We start from the raw sequence: 21,324 nt of genomic DNA, 5'->3' as shown, positions 1-21,324 counted from the left end.
GGAGCTTAAAGGGACCGAGGCGAGGGAGGGGGAATCCTCCAGACGCATCCCCACTCGGTCTCCGCTTTTGGACTACGTCTCGCCTCCTCTCACCCCGGCATTCAAGCCCCCAGTTTGGGCTCCTTTGGAGTTGTCATGGAAACTGGGAGGCAAGCAAGACCAGGCAAGGCGGGTGGTACTAAGGGAAGGAAGGAGGGAGAAAGAACTCTCTAGAGTCTTCCCCTCCAAGACTGGCCGTAGTGATTATATTGTGGGAGGCAGCGAGCAGATTGAATACCCCAGTTCCCTCTGGATCTTTTTCACCCCAGTCAGGCCTCCCCTCCTCAGCTTCCCTGTAAGATCTCAGGATCTTCTCCCAAATCCTTTGCTCTTCGTTTTCCCCTCTGTAGGAGAGATGACTGTATGAGAGAGAACCATAAAAACAGAACCAAAAACAAACAAACAACAAAACAAAACAAAATAGAGAGAGGGAAAAAACTGTGTGCAGAGTTGAGGCCGGCCATGGCCTGAAAAGTTCTCAGGGTTATGACCTTGACCTGCCACCCTGGCCTGGGATGAATCGGGAGGTAAAGTGAGAGGCTCTTGGTCTATAGCAGTTCAGAGGTAGGAGGCCTGTGGTGTGTTGGGGGCTGGGGGGTGCAATGTAGGGCGAAGAGGAAGCTTGGGGGATATACAGATACATTTCCTCTCCAGGATGAAGGAGCTGAAGCCCGCTGGGAGGAGGGGATGGATCAACTACTCATTGCTGGCAGCTCGGTTTGGGAATACGTGCTTGGTCCTCCTTCCCCCCTTTACTTATTGGGCTTCTCAGAGTTTCCAGGGCCCTCAGTGCTCAGATCCATTCCTGAAATCTCACCCACCCACCACCCCCGCCAAGACGCAGCGCCATTGCCTGAGTCGACCTGGGGGCACAGCGGTAACTGCAGTCTTTTTATTTTGCTTATTGTATCTTGGGAGCTTGTACGTGGGGATGGGGGGTGAAGATCAGCAGTCAGCCAAGATTGACCAGAGTTGGGCTTTTTGCAAAAACGTAACTGGGAGTCATTATTACCCATCCCACCCTCCCCCTTTAGACTAGTACTTCTCGGCCCCCGTCTGAGGCAGTCGCTCTCCGGAGCTCTGTCCTTCCCCTCCGACTCCAGGCAGAAACTACAGAGCTGTAAGAGAGGCGCTTGTCAGGGCGATTCCCAGGCCCCAGAGATTTAGATCACAGCCCCATACCGCTCACTTGGCTTCTAAGGCGTTCGCGTTCGCGTGAGCCCCTAACCCCCTACCGCCACCCCATCCTCTACACAGCTCGGGGCGCAAGTTGGTTTTATTGGGAGAGACTTAGACTGGCAAAGACCTTGTGAACAGAGAGAGGAATTCAGAGAAGCTGTGATTTTTTTTTTTTTTAAATCAAGGGAAACGTCTTTAAATGCTAAGTAAAAGCCCTAACCCAGGCACCTGGGTATCAGTAGGGGTCACAGGTAGAGAGGTGCGGGACCCCTGGAGTTCAGAAGTCCAGACCGGGTGGGAAGGTCTGAGTAAGGAGCCGCCCACAAGGAGCTCCAAGTTCAGGACGGGGTTGTGGAGTCACTCTGGTGGAAAGACTCATCCGAAAGCAAAAGAGCCTGAGTCATTGCTGCCCTAGGGGCCCTCCGCCCCTGGGGGGCGGGGGTGTGTCACAGATGGGCCCCGGAGTAGAGTAGGGCAGAAGAAACTGGGCCAAGCTGCACTTTTACCTCGAGGGGCCTCGAGGGCTCTCCGTGTCTCTGGAAACAAGGGCACTACAAGCACTTCAGGATGAAGAGTTGTAAGACGCAGATCCGGCGCGGGCGGGAGGGAAGGGTTAGGAGTAGGGTCCGCCTGGGCTACCTTCAGCCCTCATCAGACGGACGACGAAATGCGAAGGACTGCCTTTCCCCAGTCTGTTCTCCCAGCGCCTCCCTGGGGAAAGAGAACTCCGTGTTCCGTTGCGGAGCCGGACGCCTGAATTGGGAAGTAGGGCGAATCAAGGCCGGGAAATGGGACCCTTGGGTCGCTGCTGCCGCAGGGACTGAAGAGGCATTCTCTCAATTCCCAGGACATGTTTGCTGCTTCTGCCTCTCCCCGCCGGTCTAAGTGGATCGCTCCACCTATTTCCTCCCCCGCTCTTTGGGCGCAATGGATTGTTCCATTACCCCTCCAGTCTCGGGCCTGCGTTGCGGGGGACACTGGCACGGTTGGTAGGGAAAGCCCCGGACGTGACGGCTGAGTGCGACCCTGAGCAGCCTCCCCTCTCCCATCCGTCATTCCCCTGCGCGCGTTCTCCTTACACCCTTCCCCTCCCCCACGTGGGTTCCAAGCTGCAGGGAAGTAAACAGCGAGCAGAGCGAGGCTCACGGACCCAGGCCAGGTGGGACTTTGCACTCTCCCGGGGTCCTGCGCTGCTGCTCAGGGGTCTTTCTTGCAAAACCCCTGTCTTGCATGGCTGGGATGATGCATTAGGAAGATGCTGGCCTGGGGACAGAGTCCCCACTGAGTTGGGGGCGGGGCTTGGGTGAGCGTCAGTGCGTCTACAATGTGGTTGGGGGGTGTGTTTGTGGGGGGAGGACTAGAGTAAAAGTAAAATATTTTGTGACAAGGACCTGGTGTGGGAACGGGCAGGGGAGGCTTGATTGCCGGCGATGTGTTCGGAAGGCAGGGGGTGTTGTCATCTCTCTCACAGGCCCTCATCGCCCCCTTCTCAGGCGGGAGCATGCTGGGGCTCCCGGGGCTGCGGCTCCCCCCGGCGGGGTTCCTGCTCCTGTTGCCATTCCTGATGCTGCTGCTGCTTCCCGCAACCCCCGCGCCCCATCGGGCTTCCTACAAGCCGGTCATCGTGGTGCATGGGCTCTTTGACAGCTCGTACAGCTTCCGCCACCTGCTGGAATACATCAACGAGGTCTGGCGGGGGACCGCCGGTTGTGGGGCGTTGGTGGCGTCTGCAGAGGCTGGGGAAGGAGAATGGGGAACTGAATGCTGGGCCTGCCAACTTCCTCGGGGAGCTGGTGCTGGTGTGGGGAAAGTCTGGGGACGAGAGATCCTTGGTTCTAGCAGGGCACAATAGGCATGTGGGCGCTGGCCAGGGGGCGGTGTGGAGGGGCTTCATCGTCCATCCCCGGTTGGGGCATTGCCCCCTTCCCACAGACACACCCTGGGACTGTGGTGACAGTGCTCGATCTCTTCGATGGGAGAGAGAGTTTGCGGCCCCTGTGGGAACAGGTGCAAGGGTTCCGAGAGGCTGTGGCCCCCATCATGGCAAAGGCCCCTCAAGGGGTGCATCTCATCTGCTACTCGCAGGGTAGGCAACTTCCCCCACCCCAGCTCCTAAGCCCTATCTGAGGCTTGATCCTTATCTGAGGGACACTGCCTAGTGTTCCATTTTTTGAGCCACATTGCTTCAGCCAGAGCCCTGATACTTGAGCCCTCCTTTTCTGACTTTCCTCAGTACCTGGGTCTTATCTCTGTGTGTGTCCTGCGTGGGAGGGAGGCTCCCTGCACTGCTGCCCCTTTCTTTGCCCATTACCCATGGTTCTTGGACAGAAAAGGTAGTGGGACAGTAAAAAGCACCCCACAGTTAGTCGGGACACCCAGTATCGAATTCTGGCTCTGTCACTTACATGACATGGATGTTTTGACACAGGGTGTGTGCCTTCTCTGGGCTTCAGTTTCCTTTAGGTACACTGTGTGTGTGGGGGTGCGGACGGGGGGCAGTGTTGGCCCGGCTGTCCCTAAGTCCCTGCCCAATGTGGTGTTCTGCCTGCAGGGGGCCTGGTATGCCGGGCACTGCTGTCTGTGATGGATGAACACAATGTGGATTCTTTCATCTCTCTCTCCTCTCCACAGATGGGACAGTATGGAGGTGAGTGGGCACTGTGGGCTCCATGGGGGGGGGACCCTGAGTCTTGAGGGCACAAGCTTGGAGCCACCTGGCACTGCTGTTCTCTTGCCAGACACGGACTATTTGAAGTGGCTGTTCCCCACCTCCATGAGGTCTAACCTCTACCGCATCTGCTATAGCCCCTGGGGCCAGGAATTCTCCATCTGCAACTACTGGCATGGTGAGTAGGACATGCCAAACTGGGGCCTCCATGGAAAGGGCATCCTGGAGGATAGGGCCTGCTGCTCCCACCTCTACCATAACCAACAGCAATGATAATGATAACTTAACAGTTATTGAGCACTTACTATGTGAACAGGCACTGTTCAAAATGCTTTATGTGGATCACCTTATTTGCCTTAGAGAGTATAGCCTGCTGCAGGGGTTGGCCGACTGTATCCTTAAAGGGCCAGATAGTAAATATTTTGAGTTTTGCAGGCCGTACAGTCTCTGTCACAACCACTCAGTTCTGCCACAGTCATGTGAAAGCAGCCATATATCGTATGTAAATGAATGTGTCTGTGTTGGCAATAAAATTTATTTACAGAAACAAGCAGTGAACTGGATTTGGCTAATGAGTCATAGTTTGCAAACGCCTGGTATAGTTTTTAAGACCATGGATGCTGCTGGGTCCAGACTGCTTGGGTTTGAAGCCTAGCCCTGCGGCATGACTTTGGGCAAGTTACTCAACCTTCCTGTGACTCAGTTTTCCTCATCTGTATAATGATATAGTACATACCTTATAGGGTGGTTATGAGGATTAAATAAATTAATGAATGTAAGGTACTTTGAACAGTATCTGGCTCATAGTGTTAGAAAAAGGTGTTTGCTATTATGTTTACAATTATCATGGCTACTATTATATTACTGTTCACCTTGTCTATTACTTTAGCCTCCTGATTGGTCTTCCAGCCTCTGGTCTTGCCTCTTCTCCCTGCTTCTCTGACAACCTTTCTAACTGCTGTTTGTACCCAGACCCCCACCATGATGACTTGTACCTCAATGCCAGCAGCTTCCTGGCCCTGATCAATGGGGAAAGAGACCATCCCAATGCCACTGGTAAGACCCCAGGCTCCTACCCTGGTCCCATTTTCTGCTTCTCTGACCCCCCGTGTTCCCCTCTCCAACCTGGCCTGACCCCTGTGACTGACTCAGGCTCTCTTCTTCCCACCCTGCAGCTTGGCGGAAGAACTTTCTTCGTGTGGGCCGCCTGGTGCTGATTGGGGGCCCTGATGATGGTGTCATTACCCCCTGGCAGTCCAGGTAATAAGGGACTGTGTGGCCTGAAGACTGGCTAAGGACACCTCAGCCCCCACCAATCTTTATCTCATTTCTAAAACTGGCCTGCTCCTTCCACTGTTCAGTTAATACCCCTACCCTCCACTCATCTTGTCACCCAAGACCAAAACCTGGGAGTCATCTCCTAGCCTCTTATATGTAGCCAGTCACTAAGCCCTGCTGACTCTACTAGGTAGAGTCTGCTTGCTCTCCCTCCCTACCAACTCCCCTTTGTAAAAACTTTTAACTTTGAAATATTTACAGATTTGTAGGAAGCTGCCAAGATAGTTTAGAGAGGTCCTGTGTATCCTTCACCCAGTTCCCCTCAATGGTTGTATCCTATGTAACTATAGCACAATATCAAAACCAGGAATATGACATCGGTACGTCTGTATAGTTCCATGTGCCATGTCATCACATTTCCTACCACCTCTTTTACTTGCCTGGACTTCTGTAATAGCCTCCAGCCTCGTCCCCTCTATCCTATTCCTCAGGAAAATCCATGGCTTCATGGCACTATGTGCCTGCCTTTGATCATCGTAAGTGGTCTGAAATGTCACCTGATCTACTTTAGTCACTCAACAAATACTCTGTGTGCCTAGGCACTGTTCTGGGTCCTGGGGATGCAGTAGTAAATGAAAGAGAAGTCTGTGGTGTTATGTAGCTTACATTCTTGTGGGGGAGACAGATAATAAATGTCGATCTGTATGCCAGGTGGTGATAAAATAAGGCAGGGGAAGGGATTACAGGATGGCCAGGGCCTATATTAGCTGGTGGCCAGAGAAGTCCTTCTGGAAGAGTTGCCATTTGAGCAGAGACTGAAGGAAGTGAGGGAAAGAGTTGCGCATCAAACTGGGGGAAGAACAACCCAGGGGAGAGGAGTAGCACCTGCAAAGGCCCTGGGGCAGGTCTGAGGAATAAGGAAGCCCATGTGGCTAGAGTGCAGGGAGCTATGGAGAGGGTGGGAGAGGAGGTGAAAGAGGTAGCAGGGAGCCAGTTACGGAGAGCCTTTGTGGGGCAAAGTAAGCACCACGCTTTTTTTCCTGAAATATACACAATATAAAATTTTACTTTTTTTTTTTTTTTTTTTTTTTTTTTTTGCGGTACGCGGGCCTCTCACTGCTGTGGCCTCTCCCGTTGCGGAGCACAGGCTCCGGACGTGCAGGCTCAGTGGCCATGGCTCACGGGCCCAGCCGTTCTGCGGCATGTGGGATCTTCCCAGACCGGGGCACGAACCCGTGTCCCCTGCATCAGCAGGCGGACTCTCAACCACTGCACCACCAGGAAAGCCCTTACCATTTTTGAGTGTATAGTTCGGTGGCATCAAGTCCATTCACATTCTTGTGTAAGCATCACCACTATTTATCTCCAGAACCTTTTTTTCCTTCCCAAACTCAAACCCCAAACCCTTTACAGAATGGTAACTCCCTCATCCCTGCCGCTCCCTGGCCCCTGGCAACCATGGCCCTTGATTTTTGAAAATTCTGAGTGAGAGGGGAACACATTGGAAGGTTTTAAGTGAATGAGTAACATGCCTTATAATAGTTAGAGGTTGGATTTATTTTTATCTCATGTCAAACAATCCTATGAAGATAATAATGGCTCAAGGTTATATAGCACCTTTGATGTCCCAAAGCATTATTCTAAGTACTTTCCAAATAAAGCTCATTTAATTCTCACAACAACCCTATAGGGTAATTACTATTATCCTCTTTTGACATATAAGGAAACTTAAGTACAAAGAGATTAAATAACCTGCCTACATTCATAGAGTTAGTAAGTGGTGAAGTCAGGCTGTCTGACTTAACCACAGTGTTTTGCTTCCTCTCTACAAAGGAGGTATTCTTATACAGGGCAAAGAAGATAAGCAACATGATCAACCACACACAGTGGGGAGTGTGTGGCAGAGCTGAAGTTTAAATCCAGGTCTTTGTACCCCTACTGCTTTCCTACCCTGTGAAATCCAGCCCTTCAACAAGGCCTCCAGGCCTCCAACTCAGCAACCCCCGCACCCAGCTGTGCCTTACCTCTGTGCTGCTCTTGCTGTTCCATTTGCCTGGGACAGCCTTCCTTAGTCCAGGGTAATCGCTGGGAAGCCTTTGTTGATGCTCTAAAACTAGGGTAGTAGCCTCTCCTCTTTGCTCCCATAGCCCATATTGGCATCTGTTCAGTTATTTATGGCCTGTGTCCACTCAGTGCCCATGCCAGTTAAATATTCTTAATTTTAAAAAATTTAAGAGCTTTTTTTTGTTTTGTTTTTGCGGTACGCGGGCCTCTCACTGCTGCGGCCTCTCCCATTGCGGAGCACAGGCTCCGGACACGCAGGCTCAGCGGCCATGGCTCACAGGCCCAGCCGCTCCGTGGCACGTGGGATCCTCCCGGACCGGGGCACGAACCCGTGTCCCCTGCATCGGCAGGCAGACTCTCAACCACTGCGCCACCAGGGAAGCCCAAGAACTTTTTATTTTGAAATAATTTCATACTCAAGAAATTACCAAAGTAGTACAAAGCAATCTTGTATACTCTTCACCTAGATTTCCCAAATGTTAACATCTTACCGAGCTTACCTTAGCATCCTCTCTCCCTCCCTCTCTCTCTCCATATATATATATATATACACACACACACATATATATGTACAGAGTATGTGTGTGAACCATTTGAGAGCAGGTTGCATGATATCTCTTCACCCTTGAAAACTTCAGTATGTCAGTGTCTATTTTCTATGTACAGGACATTCTTTTACATATCCACAATACAATGATCAAAATCAGGAAATTAACATTGATACAGTACTCTGTAGACCTCATTCAAATTTTCCCAGTTGTCCTTATAGAAAAAAATCCAGTGCAAGATCCAACCCAGGATCCCGTGTTGCATTTAGTTGTCATGTCTCTTTAGTCTCTCTCTCTTTTTTTTTTTTTTTGCGGTACATGGGGCTCTCACTGTTGTGGCCTCTCCCGTTGCGGAGCACAGGCTCCAGACGCGCAGGCTCAGCGGCCATGGCTCACGGGCCCAGCCGCTCCGCGGCGTGTGGGATCTTGCCGGACCGGGCACAAACCCGTGTCCCCTGCATCGGCAGGCGGACTCTCAACCGCTGCGCCACCAAGGGAGCCCTCTTTAGTCTCTTTTAATCTGGAATACTTCCTTGGTCTTTGTACACGACGTTGATATTTTTGAAGCGTATGAGCCAGCTGTTTTATAGAATGTCCCTCAGTTTGGCTTTGTTGGCTATTTCCTCATGATTAGATTCAGATTATGCATTTTTGATGGGAATTCTGCAGAAGTGATGCTGTACCCTCAGTGCATCACCTCATGAGGTACATGATACCCAGTTAAATATTGGTATTTTGAGTGTCCTCCCTGCTGCTTGTGTCCTCAACAGGCCATGAGTTCCTGAAGGACCCTAGCCCACCTTGATTTTCTCCAGCTCTCCTGATAACCTCCCCCTTACCCCCCAATCTTTTTGCAGCTTCTTTGGATTCTATGATGCAAATGAGACGGTCTTGGAGATGGAGGAGCAACTGGTGAGTTCGTTGGAATTACTTGCCCTCTCTGCGCGCACTGTCCCAGCTGTCCATGGCTCTCTCTGCCACTGACACGGGAGTTGAAAGGTTCACCCTGTGGGGAGGGGGTCTGGGACACCAGCAGGAACTTACTTTGTCCTCCCTATGTCTTTCTACCATGCCCCTTTGCCCACCTTGAAGGTTTATCTGCGGGATTCTTTTGGGTTGAAGACTCTCCTGGCGCGGGGGGCCATAGTGAGGTGTCCAATGGCTGGGATCTCCCACACGGCCTGGCACTCCAACCGTACCCTTTATGAGACCTGCATTGAACCTTGGCTCTCCTGAGGGATCCCTCAGGAACTCCCCAGCCCAGAGACCAAGTGGTAGCCTTGGATGTCAGGCCCTGGTGTGCCCGTGACCACCTCATCGCTCCCCCACTGCCCCCACCAACCAGGGCTCCCAGGGCCCCTTCCTCCGCTCCTCTGTGAAAGGCAAATCCTGGTTTCCGCCATCTCGTGTCCTCTCGTTTGGGGCTCGCTGCGAGCTCCCCCATCCTCTTAAGGCCAAGCTTGGGAAGTGAGAAGCCAGGTTTACTCGTGGCTGCTCCTCGACTCTGGCTGGAGACGCAGAACCCAGCCCCTGCCCACCACAGGGGTCTCCTTCCAGGCCACTCAGGACATTTTTAGCTTCTGTTTTCCCCATGTTCCCTGTTCGTCTGAACTCCCCTGTTGTGAGCCCTCCCAAACCCCAGGAAGGACCACCCATAGAGTGGGGTTCTGAGGCTCCCCTATGGGGACATTTCCGTTCTTGAAGTGTCAGTGTTGGGGAATATCTGTGGCCCATGAGGCCCATCTCAGGTTTGGGGATCCCCCAGTCCCTATGTTCAGTATTGGGGTGCCCTTGGGGAGCTCAGTTTCTTTGAGGCTCCAGCCCCTCTTTTAGCTACCCTTGAATGGGTGTTACCCCTGTATTTATGGAAATAAAGAACCATTTACTCAGTTTGGCTTGACTTATTTCCAGGTGAGGGAGACCTGGCTCCCCAAGGAGGGTGGGGATGGAGAGCCTGAGGCCCGGGTGCCCGGATGCCTGGTCTGGGGTGGGACCCCCTTGGTGCTTCCGCTCTCTCAATGCCCATTCTGTGTGGGTTCCTGATTCTCTGCGGGTTCTTTCCTGCTGAGGACAATTCTCTTCCTGTCCCAGCCTGTGATTGGGGGCTGAGCCCAGGGCTCTAGTGGTTTGGGCCCCAGCCTCATGGGTGGAATGCGCCAGCCACCCCCAGGCTAGACGAGGGGGCTAAGGGTCAGGGTAGGCATTTGTTGTGCCCCTTTTTGACCTTTGTAGGCCAGAGCTGGGTGAGGGGCTGGACAATGAGCCTCCTCTTCCTTGAAAGAAGGAATCTTGGTGGAGACAATAAGGCCCTGTCTGCTCTGGCATGGGGGGCGGTGGCTGACTCAACTTTGCATACCCCCCACCAGGCCCTAACAAATGTCATCAAGAAATGGGGGCAATTTTCCCTTTACTGCCCTGGGCAGTCCCCACCACACCCTTCTTTCTTTCCTCATCTGATCTTGCCTTTTCTCCCATGACTTGACCCCACTTTGTTCTCTGCCAGCTCTGCCTTTTCCTGCCCCTCAGTTCTTCCCTAGTCTGTGTTGGGTTGAAGGGTGGAGGGCAAGGGCCAGGGGTGCTGCTGGTGTTTAAAGCTAGTAGTCTCTGCTGATTTGGGGGAGTTCCAAAAATAGGGGGCCTCATAGGGTTGAGAAGAGACTTCTAAGGGGCCCTTTGCTTGGCTGCGGGGGTGAAGGTAGTGGGATCTGGACCCCACTGAACTGACCAAGCTCCAGCTGTGGAGGAGGCTTGTGGGAGGGGGCAGGAATGGGAGGGCTCTGTCTGGCCCGCCCCTCCTCTCCTTTGTAGCCCGCGCAGCCCGCCCACCAGTCTGAGCTGCTGCTTCTGAGGCTGGTGGCCTGAAGTCTCCAGGAGAGGGGGAAAGACAGGTGGGGAGAGAACGTCAATGGGGAAAGACTGGGGGTCACTCAGAGTCTTAGAGTTGAGTGTGAGTTGGGTGTGTTGTCTGAGTGAGGGGAGTGGGTCCAGGGTGTATGTGGTGGTGTGGGTAGCAGGAATGTGTTGAAGGTGGGGTTTCCAGGTGTGTGGGTGTGTACAAGGTGTAAAGGGGCGTAATGGTGCACATCTGATATTTTGAAGGTAGGAGGATTAGGATGGAAGAGGGCACGTCAGAGCCAGGAGGGTCATGAGGGGAGGTGGAGGGAGTGTGTCGGGCTGTGAGCTTGTAGGGTGCTGCATGGACCATGATGTGCTAAAGGAAGGGGGGTGTTAGTTAAATGTACCTGCAGGTGTAGACAATCCTGGTGGCTAGTGCAAGCGTGCAAATGAATGTCCTGCCCCACTTAAAGGGCACCAGCAGACTGCTCTTGGAAGGGTTGGAACTGGAGAAGTTAACAGGAGAGGGGAAGGGCCTCCACTAACCTCTTCTTGCCTGCAGCTGGCAGAGTCTGAAGTCAAGGAGAAACATGGGGTCCAGGGCTGAGCTGTGCACTGTCTTAGGCGGACTCTCATTCCTCCTGCTACTGATGACAGGCGAGGGGGCCAAGGGTGGATCCCTCAAAGAGAGGTGATAACAGAGGGGGCAGGGCCAGGGGTGAGGTCTTCATGAAACCTGCTGGGGCTGGGGCTTCACAGGTGACAAAACAAAGTTTAGAATGGGGGGGAGGCTGTCATTTTTAGGGAGGGTGGGGCCTCAGTGGAGCCTGAAGGGAAGTGGGGCTCCTGGCTCCCCAGGGCCTGGCCCACTCAATGCCTCTCACTTTCCCCCGCATGGGTGCAGTCAGGGGGTCTGCTCCAAGCAGACGCTGGTGGTCCCACTCCGTTACAACGAGTCCTACAGCCAACCCGTATATAAGCCCTACTTGACTCTGTGCTCTGGAAGGCGTGTCTGCAGCACCTACAGGTGAGGGGTGGGGAGCCTGGGCTCTGGGGTCTCCCAAGAGGAACGAACCCCCCAAACCGGGACCAGGACCCATATGCCAATGTCCAGAGCCCGGCGCTGTGTTCCAGGACCACGTACCATGTGGCTTGGCGGGAGGTGAGGAGGGAGGTGCAGCAGACCCACGCCGTGTGCTGCCAGGGCTGGAAAAAGCGGCATCCCGGGGCGCTCACCTGTGATGAAGGTGAGGCTGGGTCTTCCCAGGCCTCGGGGGAGGTGCGCCCCGCCGGGCTGGAGAGCCAGGCCTTCCGCTCGGTTCTGAACCCCGCTTCCTGCGCCCGCAGCCATCTGCGCCAAGCCCTGCCAGAACGGAGGCGTCTGCGTTCGGCCAGACCAGTGCGAGTGCGCCCCGGGCTGGGGTGGGAAGCACTGTCACGTGGGTGAGTTGCCTCGCCCTCCCTCGGGGTGGCGCCAGGACCTCCCTACCCGCTGTGGCACCCCCCTCCGCCCCGCCCCCCTCAGCCCCCTCCTCTTTCCGGTAACTAGACGTGGATGAATGCAGGGCTGGCGTCACTCTCTGTTCGCACGGATGCCTCAATACAGCCGGCAGCTTCACCTGTGGCTGCCCACAGGGCCTGGTGCTGGGCCCGGACGGGCGCACTTGCGCAGAAGGGGCCCCAGAGCCCCCAACCAGTGCCAGCATCCTCAGCGTGGCCGGTGAGTGGGTGGGTGCGTGGGGCATGCGGGGGGCCGGACCAGAGGCGGGGCCCGGGCAGTGGTCACGCTCGGCTTGGTCCTTTGTCCCAGTTCGGGAGGCTGGACACGGTGAGCGTGCCCTGAGGCGGGAGATTCGCGAGCTGCGAGGGCGCCTGGAGCGGCTGGAGCAGGTGAGTGGAGATGCCTGGGGCCCAGTCTGGGTGGCAGACCCCACCCCCAACACCCTGAGGTGTCTCTTCCTTTGTAGTGGGCCAGTCAGGCTGGGGCCTGGGTCCGAGCAGTGCTGCCCATGCCCCCAGAAGAGCTGCAGCCCGAACAGGTGGCAGAGCTGTGGGGCCGAGGCGACAGGATTGAGTCTCTCAGTGACCAGGTTCTGCTGCTGGAGGAGAGGCTGGGTGCCTGTGAGTCCCCATGCCCCTCGCTGTGGGGACCCCCATCTCCCAACAGCTGCCCTCAGCTCTTGCAGACACCTTTTCCCAACTCAGTTTTCTCTTGTCCAAAATCTCTTCTCCTCCACTCACTCACCCCATACCTTCCCCAGATTTGCGCACTTTACCACCCCTTCTCCCGGTCTGTCTCCAACTTGGTGGTTCCACTCACTGGTGAGTGGGACTGTCAGTCCTTCAGTGTCCAGGGCCCGCTCCAGGCATCCGAGAAGTCCACAGTCAATGTGTCTGCCTGTCTCCTTGTCATTAACCAGGCTCCTGTGAGGACAACAGCCTGGGCCCAGGCCTCAATCGGCGGAGCTAAGGAGCCTCTGCAGAGCCCCTGCCCCACTAATTTATACAGAAACTGGACCCACTAATCCTCTGGGATTGGCCGGCTGGGGAGCTGCAGTTAAGGCTATCTGCCACTAAGGAGCAATGCACAATGGAAACTTTGGAAAGCTGAAGAAAGGAGGAAGGCGGGTTGTCTTGCCTGCCCCTGGGTCTTCCGGCTGGGGCAGAGGCCTGGATGAGAACTGCTTTTTTAACTCCTTAACAAACGCAGCCAGAAAAGTGCCCAGATCTCTCTCAATCTTTATTCTCGGTTTCTTGCTGTTATCCAGATAATTAATAAAAATCAACCACGCAAAACTGGGTCCCACCCTCTCCTTTTGCTCCCAGCCCACCTCCGTGGTTGTGAGCACAGGTCTGGGGTGGGAGGCAGGGAGTGGCTAATGCCACAGGGAGGAAATGAAAACTGGCTCAGAGAGGGGAAGCCTCAAAAGAAAGAGAAATAAATTAAAAGCCCTCCCATCCCCTCCAGTCAGGGTTCAGTTCCTTTCCCCAACTCCCCAGGGTGAAGTGAGTGCAGCACCTGATGTCTGCCTCTTCCCCTTGTGTCTGGTTAGAATGGTACAGCAGGGCTGTAGGGGGCTTGGTGGGGCCAGGACCACTGAACAACTATACCCAGGGGATGAGGGGAAGCAGAAATGTGGCATCCAAGAGTGTGCTCAACCCTGGGCACTTGGACAAGGGCAGGGATGAGACCTCTGAGTGACAGAGTCCAGCCCCCACTGACAGGAGGCTCCACGGGAAGGAGGGAGAAGGTGCTGAGGAATGTTTCCAGGATGAGCCTGGGAGAAGTGTTCCAGGCATCAGCTTCCAGCCACAGCGTGAGGAGTCGTCCTCACAAATGGATGAGTCCACTGAATCCGTGGACATGGGAGTGAGAAATTGTTCCACAGAATGGATGAATCCACTGGCCAATGTGGGATGGAGAGGTAGAGAAGACCACAAAGGAAGAGGGTCCACTGGGGACAGAATGGAGTGTTCCTACCCTTGTGTAGGCTGAACTGCTGAAGATGAGGGGGAGGCAACTGTCCCACAGACAGGATGGCACAGAAGGTGGGGTTCAGAGTGGAGCCCGCACCTAGGCAAGAGACCGTTGGGGAGCGGTGCTGGGAAGGGGGCAGGGAGCGGTGCTGTAACCACATTCACTTCAGAAGTTGAAGATTCCAAAGAAGAGAACAAGTGGGGAGAGGGGAAATGAGGAAGAGGGCTTGGCCCAGCTTCAGGCCCACTGGGCTGGTAGGTGTGGAGACGGTGGGGGGTAGGTGGGAAGGGAGCTCAGAGCTGGGCCTCGCCCACCCCTCCAGGCTTCTTCAGATAGTCACCACCACCCCTGCCATCAGTGGAGATTTCCCGGAAAACGGTGAGCATGGAGTGTCGGACTGTGTCAGCCAGAGCTGGGACGTCATCTGGTGTCAGCCCTTCTGTGGGCACTGGGGGCAGCACCCGTACCTGACATCGCCCTGGGAGGGGGGTGAGCACCATCACAGCCTGTGTACCAGGACTCTGCCCACAGGTGGAGCCTGGTTTCCGAGCTCACCGGATACTTACTCCCCTCCTCAACCTTTCAGTTCTCTGCCGTGGACAGCTCCCCCTCAGCTTACCAGCTGCCACCTGTTCTCTGAGGCCCTCCCACACAAAGCCTTCCCCAGCCCCAGTCCAGACACCTCAGCACCCTGCCAGCCCCACTGTCTGGGTTTAGTGTTCACCGCCGAATGCTCTAACTGCACACACAGGCTTTATCTTTCCGGCTAGACAGTAATGGCCTCTCTTGGAGGGACCAAGTGTTACCCATCTAGCAGGGTATAGGGGGTGCTTAATAAATAATAAATACTTATTGGCTGATGTGGGGTCACATTAGATGATCCTGTGGACATCTCAGTGCTGACGCTGACTGAAGCTCCTGCCCCACGGGGATGTCCCACTAGCCTCTCCCACAGCCCTTCTGGCCGCCCCCCAACCCCAGATCTGCACGGAGCCCTCACCTGAAGTGAAGCGGCGCTCCTTCTTGCAGTAGAAGTCTTGATAGGAGGACATGACTATGGGAACGATGGGAACCTGAGGGAGAGGAAAAGCGATCAGCCTTCTGAGGCCCCGGGGACCAGCCTCTGCCAGGAGAGGAAGGGGTGGTGGGGGCTTGAGGGTCAGCAGTAGACGGGAAGGAGTAGTCACCTGGGCCTGCACTGCGAGGTGGAAGGCGCCACGTTTGAAGGGCAGCATGGAGCCATTGTGGTTTCTCGTGCCCTCGGGAAAAACCCAGACCCGCACCTGGGAAGGAAAGAGAGTCAAGGAAGATGCACATACAGAGGGATCAGAAAATGGCTGTGACGCTCCAATGGGACTTGTGAGGCCTGGTGGCCCTGCACGTCAGTTTGTTTACAACTGTTCTACTCCATAACCCCCGTTTCCCCAGGGTGACTCACATCCTGTGTGAGCAGGGTCTGGGCGACCTCAGACATGACACTGATGGCATCCCCAGTGCGCTTCCGGTCAATGAAGATGACTCCCGCCAGCCAGCAGGCCAGCCCGGCAGAGCCGGCCCACAGCAGCTCGCGCTTGGCAATGGGCACACAGCGGCCTGGCAGCACCTCCATCATCCCTAGGGCAGAGGTGGGGGTGGGGTGAGGATACCTCACCCAGGTCATCACCCAGGGACTAGAGCTAAAGGAAGAGGCAGACCTGGGGGCGAGGGGTAGGGGAAGCCCCAGAAAGTAAGAAAAGGTGACTAAAGGTATATGATCTTATGAGGGCAGCTCTACCCCAGGCAAAGAGGCCTGCAGAGGGAGCAAGGGGGCAACGCCCCAGATGAGGGAGGGTTGAGGACCTCTAGGGGGAGGAGATCCCAGGGGGGGACTGCAGGAGGATGGGCGTGGCTAGGGGAGGCTGCTCACCAAGCAGGTCGAGGGAGCTCTGGTGGTTGGAGACGACAACGTAGGGCTGTGAAGGAGGGAAGTGGTGCGCCCCTCGTACCTCCACTCGGATCCCGTACAGGTATTTGATGTGGAGCAGCATCAGACGCAAGATCCTGTGGAGGTTCCACATGGCAAGGGGTTCCTGTGGGACCTGCTGACGTCCACCTACAGGCCTCAGCCCCCCTCCCCCGGCCCCTGTCTTCCTGGGCATCTTTGCAGTCTTCTCCGCTTCCTTGTCCCTGGGCTCGCTCAGTGTCTCCTACACACTCAGTGCCCTCCCCAGCCACTGCCTGCTTCTGACCCTAAGGTTCCCTCATCACCCAAAACCCCTTGCCCCTCACTTCATGTTCTCGACGTTGCGTCCTCGCACGGCACACACAGGGATGGCGAGCACAGCCAGGAAGAGGATCCAGCCATTGTAGAAGGCCATCTTGAAGAAGTACTTGGCACTGGGGCTGCAGAACCACAGAGTGGGCAGCAGGAGGGAGAGCAGCAGCAGTAGAGTCCATACCCCTGGCCACAGCTCCATCCTGGTCACCTGCAGGGGACGGGGCGAAGGACAGGGGGCCTGGTTCCTGGACTGGGGGCGGGGCGGGCAAGGTGCAGAAGGGAGAGTTTGGGGGGGCTCTGGGGGCCAGGGCTCCCATTAAAACCTGTCCAGAAAGCCTCTCTCGGATGGGGGCGGTGGGGATGGGAGCTCAGGACTGCTCTCCCACCCCTCTCCCTGAAGGATCCAGATACATTCAGACATGAGACACAAGGTACGGACATCCACAACTCACAGACACATGACAACAACAGGACATTAATAATAGCTAACGCTCGTAGCTGGTAAGGATCTTATAATGGTCTATCCCTCTGCTGTCCAATATGGTAGCCACCAGCCACATATGGCAACTGAGCACTTGAAATGTGGCCTAGTCTGCATTGAGGGGTGCTTAGAGATATAAAATACACATCAGATTTCAAAGACTTTGAATGAAAAACAGAATGTAAAGTATCCCATTAATAATCTTTTATATTGATTACATTGTGAAATTATAACCTTTTGGACATACTGGGTTCAATACACTAAAATTAATTTCACCCTGCTACTTTCACCTTTTTTATGTAGCTACCAGAAAGTTAAAAATTACATATGTGGCTTGCATTACAGTTCTGTTGAACAGGGCTGGTCTATATACTATGTTAAGTCCTTAAATATGAAACACACGATTTACGTTTTAAAGGAGACAGACCCAGAAAGGTTAAAAAAACTTACTTGAGGTGATATGACTCCTAAGAGGCACTTCCTAGCTTAAAGCTAAGCAGCTTGTGCTCCTAACCACTTGGTTATGCTGCTGCCTGTACATATACACACCAGTGCACACACAGCACGCAGCAGATACAGTGGAAATGACAAAACACAGACATTCTCCAGGGGCTGACTGGCAAGAATAAAGGCTGTGTCACTAACGCAAACTCAGACACACACAGTCATACAAAGACCGACCTGTTCACACACATACGCAAATTTACAATCACACCCATGACCGATAAAGGATGGTAAATTCATACCCAGTAAAACCCCTCTCCACCCAGGCAGGCTCCCTGTTCCCAGATAAACCCATGCACATACCTCTATCTATTAATCCTGCCTCCACAAACAGGCAAACAAATCCCACCACCCACTTCCCTCCCTCCCAGCAACACTGCAGGCAATGTGGTCAGACATGCAGTGTGTAAGGCGTCACCAAGCGAAAAAAGGAGGGCAGAGAGTGAAAGGGTCATTACACCACCTGCCCTGGGAGAGGAAAGAGCTCAGGAGGAAGAGGCACAGGCATGCGGAATCTGCTCTTCAGGCTCTTCCTCCTTCCTCCACTCTGCCTCACGGTTTGGGGCAGGGTCACAGTTCACACAAATGGTGTTCAGGCAAATATCTGTCACTTGTATCAAGGCCAAAGGCACGCCCTTCCAATGACAGAAGGGCTGTGCTCCAAGGTAAGTCCACTGCCAAGGGTGAATGTAACAGGTGGTAGAGGAAATGGGACTCTGCCAGCTCTAGGACAATAGGCTTTTTGAGTTGCTTCATCCTACTGCCCCCGCGAGGTGGAACAAGCGCGTCTCCCCTGGACTATCTGCAACAGGCTCCTAACTCTTCCCCTTCAATCCATCTTCCACATGGCAACCACAGATGTTTCTGTGACACAAACTTGAGCATCCCTCTTGCCCAAAGGCCCTTCTTGACCAGTTAACTTCTGCCTACACCTCTGGCCACATCCCTGCAAACGCCTTTTCGCTCTAGTCAAACTGATTTACTTCAGTTCCTCAGACACACCATTATCTTTCACGCTTCTGTGCCATGAACATGCTGTTCTCTTTGGCTGCAATGTTCTTCACTTGCCTTATACAGCTCAGTGTCACTTTTTGGAGGTCTTCCGGAACCCCTCCAGGCCTGTGTTTTCATTACACTTTTACCTTGATCACTGATTCTCCAAGTGCAGAAAAATAAATTCTTGGACCTCACCCCAGATTATTGAATCAGAACTTCAGGCCGTTGGGCCCATGAACCTGTATACTATTTTAAACAAGCCATCCAGGTGAGTCTGATGTGCACATAAGTTTGAGAACCACCCATCTTGACACTAGACAGGGTGTAACCACTTGAGGTTATCTTTGTTTCCCTCCCTAACGTGTAAGCAGCTTGAGGACAGAGATTGTCTTATTCCCAATGCCCAGGACAGAAGGAAGCAGAGAAGATGCTCAGTAAACATTTGCTGAACAGATTATAAGGCTGTGTACATACCCACATAGCCATAATTAACTAGACAACAGTTCTGAACACCAATCAGATAGCTACCCTCTCAAGGACTACTAACTATGAAAAGAAAAGCCACCAAGAAAGCAATGAACACACCAGGCCTAACAGTAACCTACTCTGGATATACATACACAATACAGGGTCACGGTGAAGTCAGAGTGACATCAATCTAGACAAGATGGCACATACAATCTTGCACACACGAGAAACATACAGAAAGGGGATTAACATGCCACAGGGGAAAGATGCCGCTGTCATCAAATACATGCCAACAGTGCAAAGAGCGGGGGACAGATAATGTACATGGCAGAGCTGACGCTGTGCTATGCACTGAGCTCCATGGACACAGACTGTTCACAGGCACCGGATGTAACGTGTCTGAAGAGACACAGGCCAGCAGGGTCAGCAAGGTAAGGCATATGGGGATGGTTCTTTAGGGACATGGAGGCCCAGTTACCTTTTTCTCTAATATGTGACATTAAGTGACTCTCTCCAGAGCAGGGATGTCCGAGGATTTATAACCATAATGGAGTGTCAAGTGAGTTAATGAGCATACTGCTCACAAAATATATTGGCAATAAAATTATAAAATAAACAGTATATGTAACCAGAAGCACACAAGCTGTGGACGTGTCACATCAGCACATCGTGCGAAGGGGCACACATGTGTGCGGTGTGAACTGGGATTGGGAAAACACATGCAATAAACAGGCCAATCCGATCACAACATGAGTGTGCGCTAGTCGCTAAGCCACGAGATCCCACACACGAAGATGACTGCATATGGTGGGACTATGCACGTAACCTGTGAGCCCAAACAAAATAAGGTATGACCTCTACATGCTAAAGTAAACATGCAAAGTAAACATAAGATGTGCAAGAAACATGAAACCACATAACAGATGCAACAGATGAGAACACACACATGTGAACACATCAAGACTGGACATGAGACACGGACATAAGATATGAGAACAGGCAATTCTGATGGAAGATAACACATCATTTCTCCACAACCCATGGAGAGCACAGGACAAACTGACCGCACACGAGCCATTAAACACATCAAAGGCACACCCACTCAATGTAGAAAACATGGCCCCCCACAAGGCATCTGTATGTCAGTAAGGGTCGAACACAGCATGGAAGGCCACTGAGAAACAAGAGGTCCTGTGCCTTGAGAGAAACAGGTGTCTCAGGGCATCCCTAGGAAGCACATTCTGCTGGGGAAAGGAGGGCACTAAACTGCCTTCTGCCTGCCACTACCCCCAAGGGTCACGTGGGGCCAAAGGGCAAGAAAAGGAACTGGGGAAGGTGTTGGGGCTTTCCTCTCCAAGATTCCCTGTCCACACCCCCATCTCAAGTTCACAGGGTCTCTCTCCATCTCTCCTCCCTCACGTCTCTTCCATCCTTCCTCCCTCTCAGGCCCCCTCTCCTTTCCCCAGCAGCCCTCTCCCAAGTCGGCCCGTATCCTTTTCCCACCAAGCCTCTCCACAGCCCACCCTCCCAGACCCAATCTTTCCCCCTCCCCTCCTCCACATCCCTTTTAGCCCCCTCCTCCCTCCTCCTCCCATCCCTTTCCTGCCCCCACCTCAGTGGGGTGGGGGGCCTGGGGGGCTGGCCCCCTCCCCAGCCAGGCTGCGGCAGCGGTGGTGGCGGGTGGCTGTGTCTCTGCCTCAGTCGGGGTGTCGGTGCCAAGGGGGCGACAGGATTTGGGGGTGTCCTAGCCCCGGCCGATGGAGGGGAGGTGAGAGTGGGAGGCTGGGCCCATAGCGGTAGGAATGGTGGGGGGTTGTCCCCCCAGCTCCCTCCCTCCCTCCCTTTCTGCTGTCTCTCTGAGGGCTGGGGCTGCTGCTGCCGCTATCCCCCGCCACCCCTCCCCACGCCCGCTGGTTTCCGGGGCTGGCCAGGAAGTAGGGGGCGGTGATGGGCGCCCTGTTTTGCCAATCGCCTCCCGGGGACCCAGGCATCTCCTCCCCACATCTTTCAGTCTCCTCTTGCTAGCTCCACCCCACGAGAGCTCAGCTGGACTCCGTCTCGGTCTCTCTGGCCTTTTCTGGCTCCAGCTGCATCTTCTTTTCTCCAACTTCCTTTCAGCACACATGGCTTGCGTGTCCCTTGGTGCTGTATTCCTTCCTTGGCCCGTTCCTTCTCATTCTCCATCAGCTCTCCTCTTATTGTCAACTTGTTTCTTTTCTTCTTAACTCCCACATCTGCTGCTTATTCCCTCCAACTCCAACCCTTTTCCATCTCCCTCTTCCTGTTCCCCCATTCAAGTCCAAATATGTATCAAGCACCTACTATATGCCAAGCTCTGAGTTCTTCACCTCTCTTCTTCTTCTCGCCAGGACTCCATCTCACCCCACCTCACCCTCCAGCCCTCTTGTCTGGTTTCTGCCCTTTGTCCCTGCCACTATCTCCCAGCAGTCCAGCTCCCTCCTCCACTGACCTCCTCCCACCCCCCACCCCTTCCTGGTCTTTGGAGAGACGGGACACTCTCAGGCCCTC

General features: G+C 54.0%; 3 protein-coding genes across 10 annotated transcripts; 2 read left to right on the top strand and 1 right to left on the bottom strand.

The window, feature by feature from the left end:
* Positions 1-1,377: 1,377 nt before the first annotated feature.
* PPT2 (palmitoyl-protein thioesterase 2) lies at positions 1,378-9,667 on the top strand. Of its 4 annotated transcripts, none has more exons than XM_082637329.1 (10): positions 1,378-1,795; positions 2,066-2,203; positions 2,690-2,905; positions 3,151-3,304; positions 3,770-3,865; positions 3,957-4,064; positions 4,859-4,942; positions 5,062-5,146; positions 8,634-8,688; positions 8,869-9,667. In XM_082637329.1, exons 2-10 carry the CDS (start codon positions 2,069-2,071, stop codon positions 9,010-9,012), a joined length of 1,077 nt encoding a protein of 358 aa, XP_082493455.1. In that variant the 5' UTR covers positions 1,378-1,795; positions 2,066-2,068; the 3' UTR covers positions 9,013-9,667. The 4 variants fall into 4 exon arrangements, with proteins under 4 accessions (XP_082493455.1, XP_082493458.1, XP_082493457.1 ...); XM_082637332.1 differs by having other exon boundaries at positions 1,692-1,795; positions 2,066-2,207; XM_082637331.1 differs by lacking the exon at positions 1,378-1,795 and having other exon boundaries at positions 2,115-2,377; positions 2,712-2,905.
* Positions 9,668-9,754: 87 nt separating this feature from the next.
* Positions 9,755-13,407, top strand: EGFL8 (EGF like domain multiple 8). Of its 4 annotated transcripts, XM_082637327.1 has the most exons (8): positions 9,755-11,302; positions 11,516-11,638; positions 11,746-11,858; positions 11,959-12,054; positions 12,161-12,331; positions 12,422-12,501; positions 12,579-12,732; positions 13,032-13,407. In XM_082637327.1, exons 1-8 carry the CDS (start codon positions 11,202-11,204, stop codon positions 13,079-13,081), a joined length of 888 nt encoding a protein of 295 aa, XP_082493453.1. In that variant the 5' UTR covers positions 9,755-11,201; the 3' UTR covers positions 13,082-13,407. The 4 variants fall into 4 exon arrangements, with proteins under 4 accessions (XP_082493453.1, XP_082493454.1, XP_082493451.1 ...); XM_082637328.1 differs by lacking the exon at positions 12,579-12,732; XM_082637325.1 differs by having other exon boundaries at positions 12,579-13,407.
* On the bottom strand, positions 13,334-21,142 carry AGPAT1 (1-acylglycerol-3-phosphate O-acyltransferase 1). 2 transcript variants are annotated; one of them, XM_082637334.1, is made up of 7 exons: positions 21,118-21,142; positions 16,358-16,554; positions 15,996-16,129; positions 15,528-15,703; positions 15,277-15,372; positions 15,090-15,162; positions 13,334-14,567 (listed from the first exon to the last, which is right to left on the bottom strand). In XM_082637334.1, the coding sequence occupies exons 2-7, from the start codon at positions 16,543-16,545 to the stop codon at positions 14,383-14,385; spliced, it is 852 nt and encodes a 283-aa protein (XP_082493460.1). In that variant the 5' UTR covers positions 16,546-16,554; positions 21,118-21,142; the 3' UTR covers positions 13,334-14,382. The 2 variants fall into 2 exon arrangements, with proteins under 2 accessions (XP_082493460.1, XP_082493459.1); XM_082637333.1 differs by lacking the exon at positions 21,118-21,142 and adding an exon at positions 20,408-20,672.
* Between the last annotated feature and the right edge of the window lie 182 nt (positions 21,143-21,324).

This window comes from Mesoplodon mirus, assembly GCF_964341445.2.
Source record: "Mesoplodon mirus genome assembly, chromosome: 12".
Classification (NCBI taxonomy): Eukaryota; Metazoa; Chordata; class Mammalia; order Artiodactyla; family Ziphiidae; genus Mesoplodon; species Mesoplodon mirus.
The sequence above is the reverse complement of the archived record's forward strand: the minus strand, read 5'-3'. Positions and strand labels throughout refer to the sequence as shown.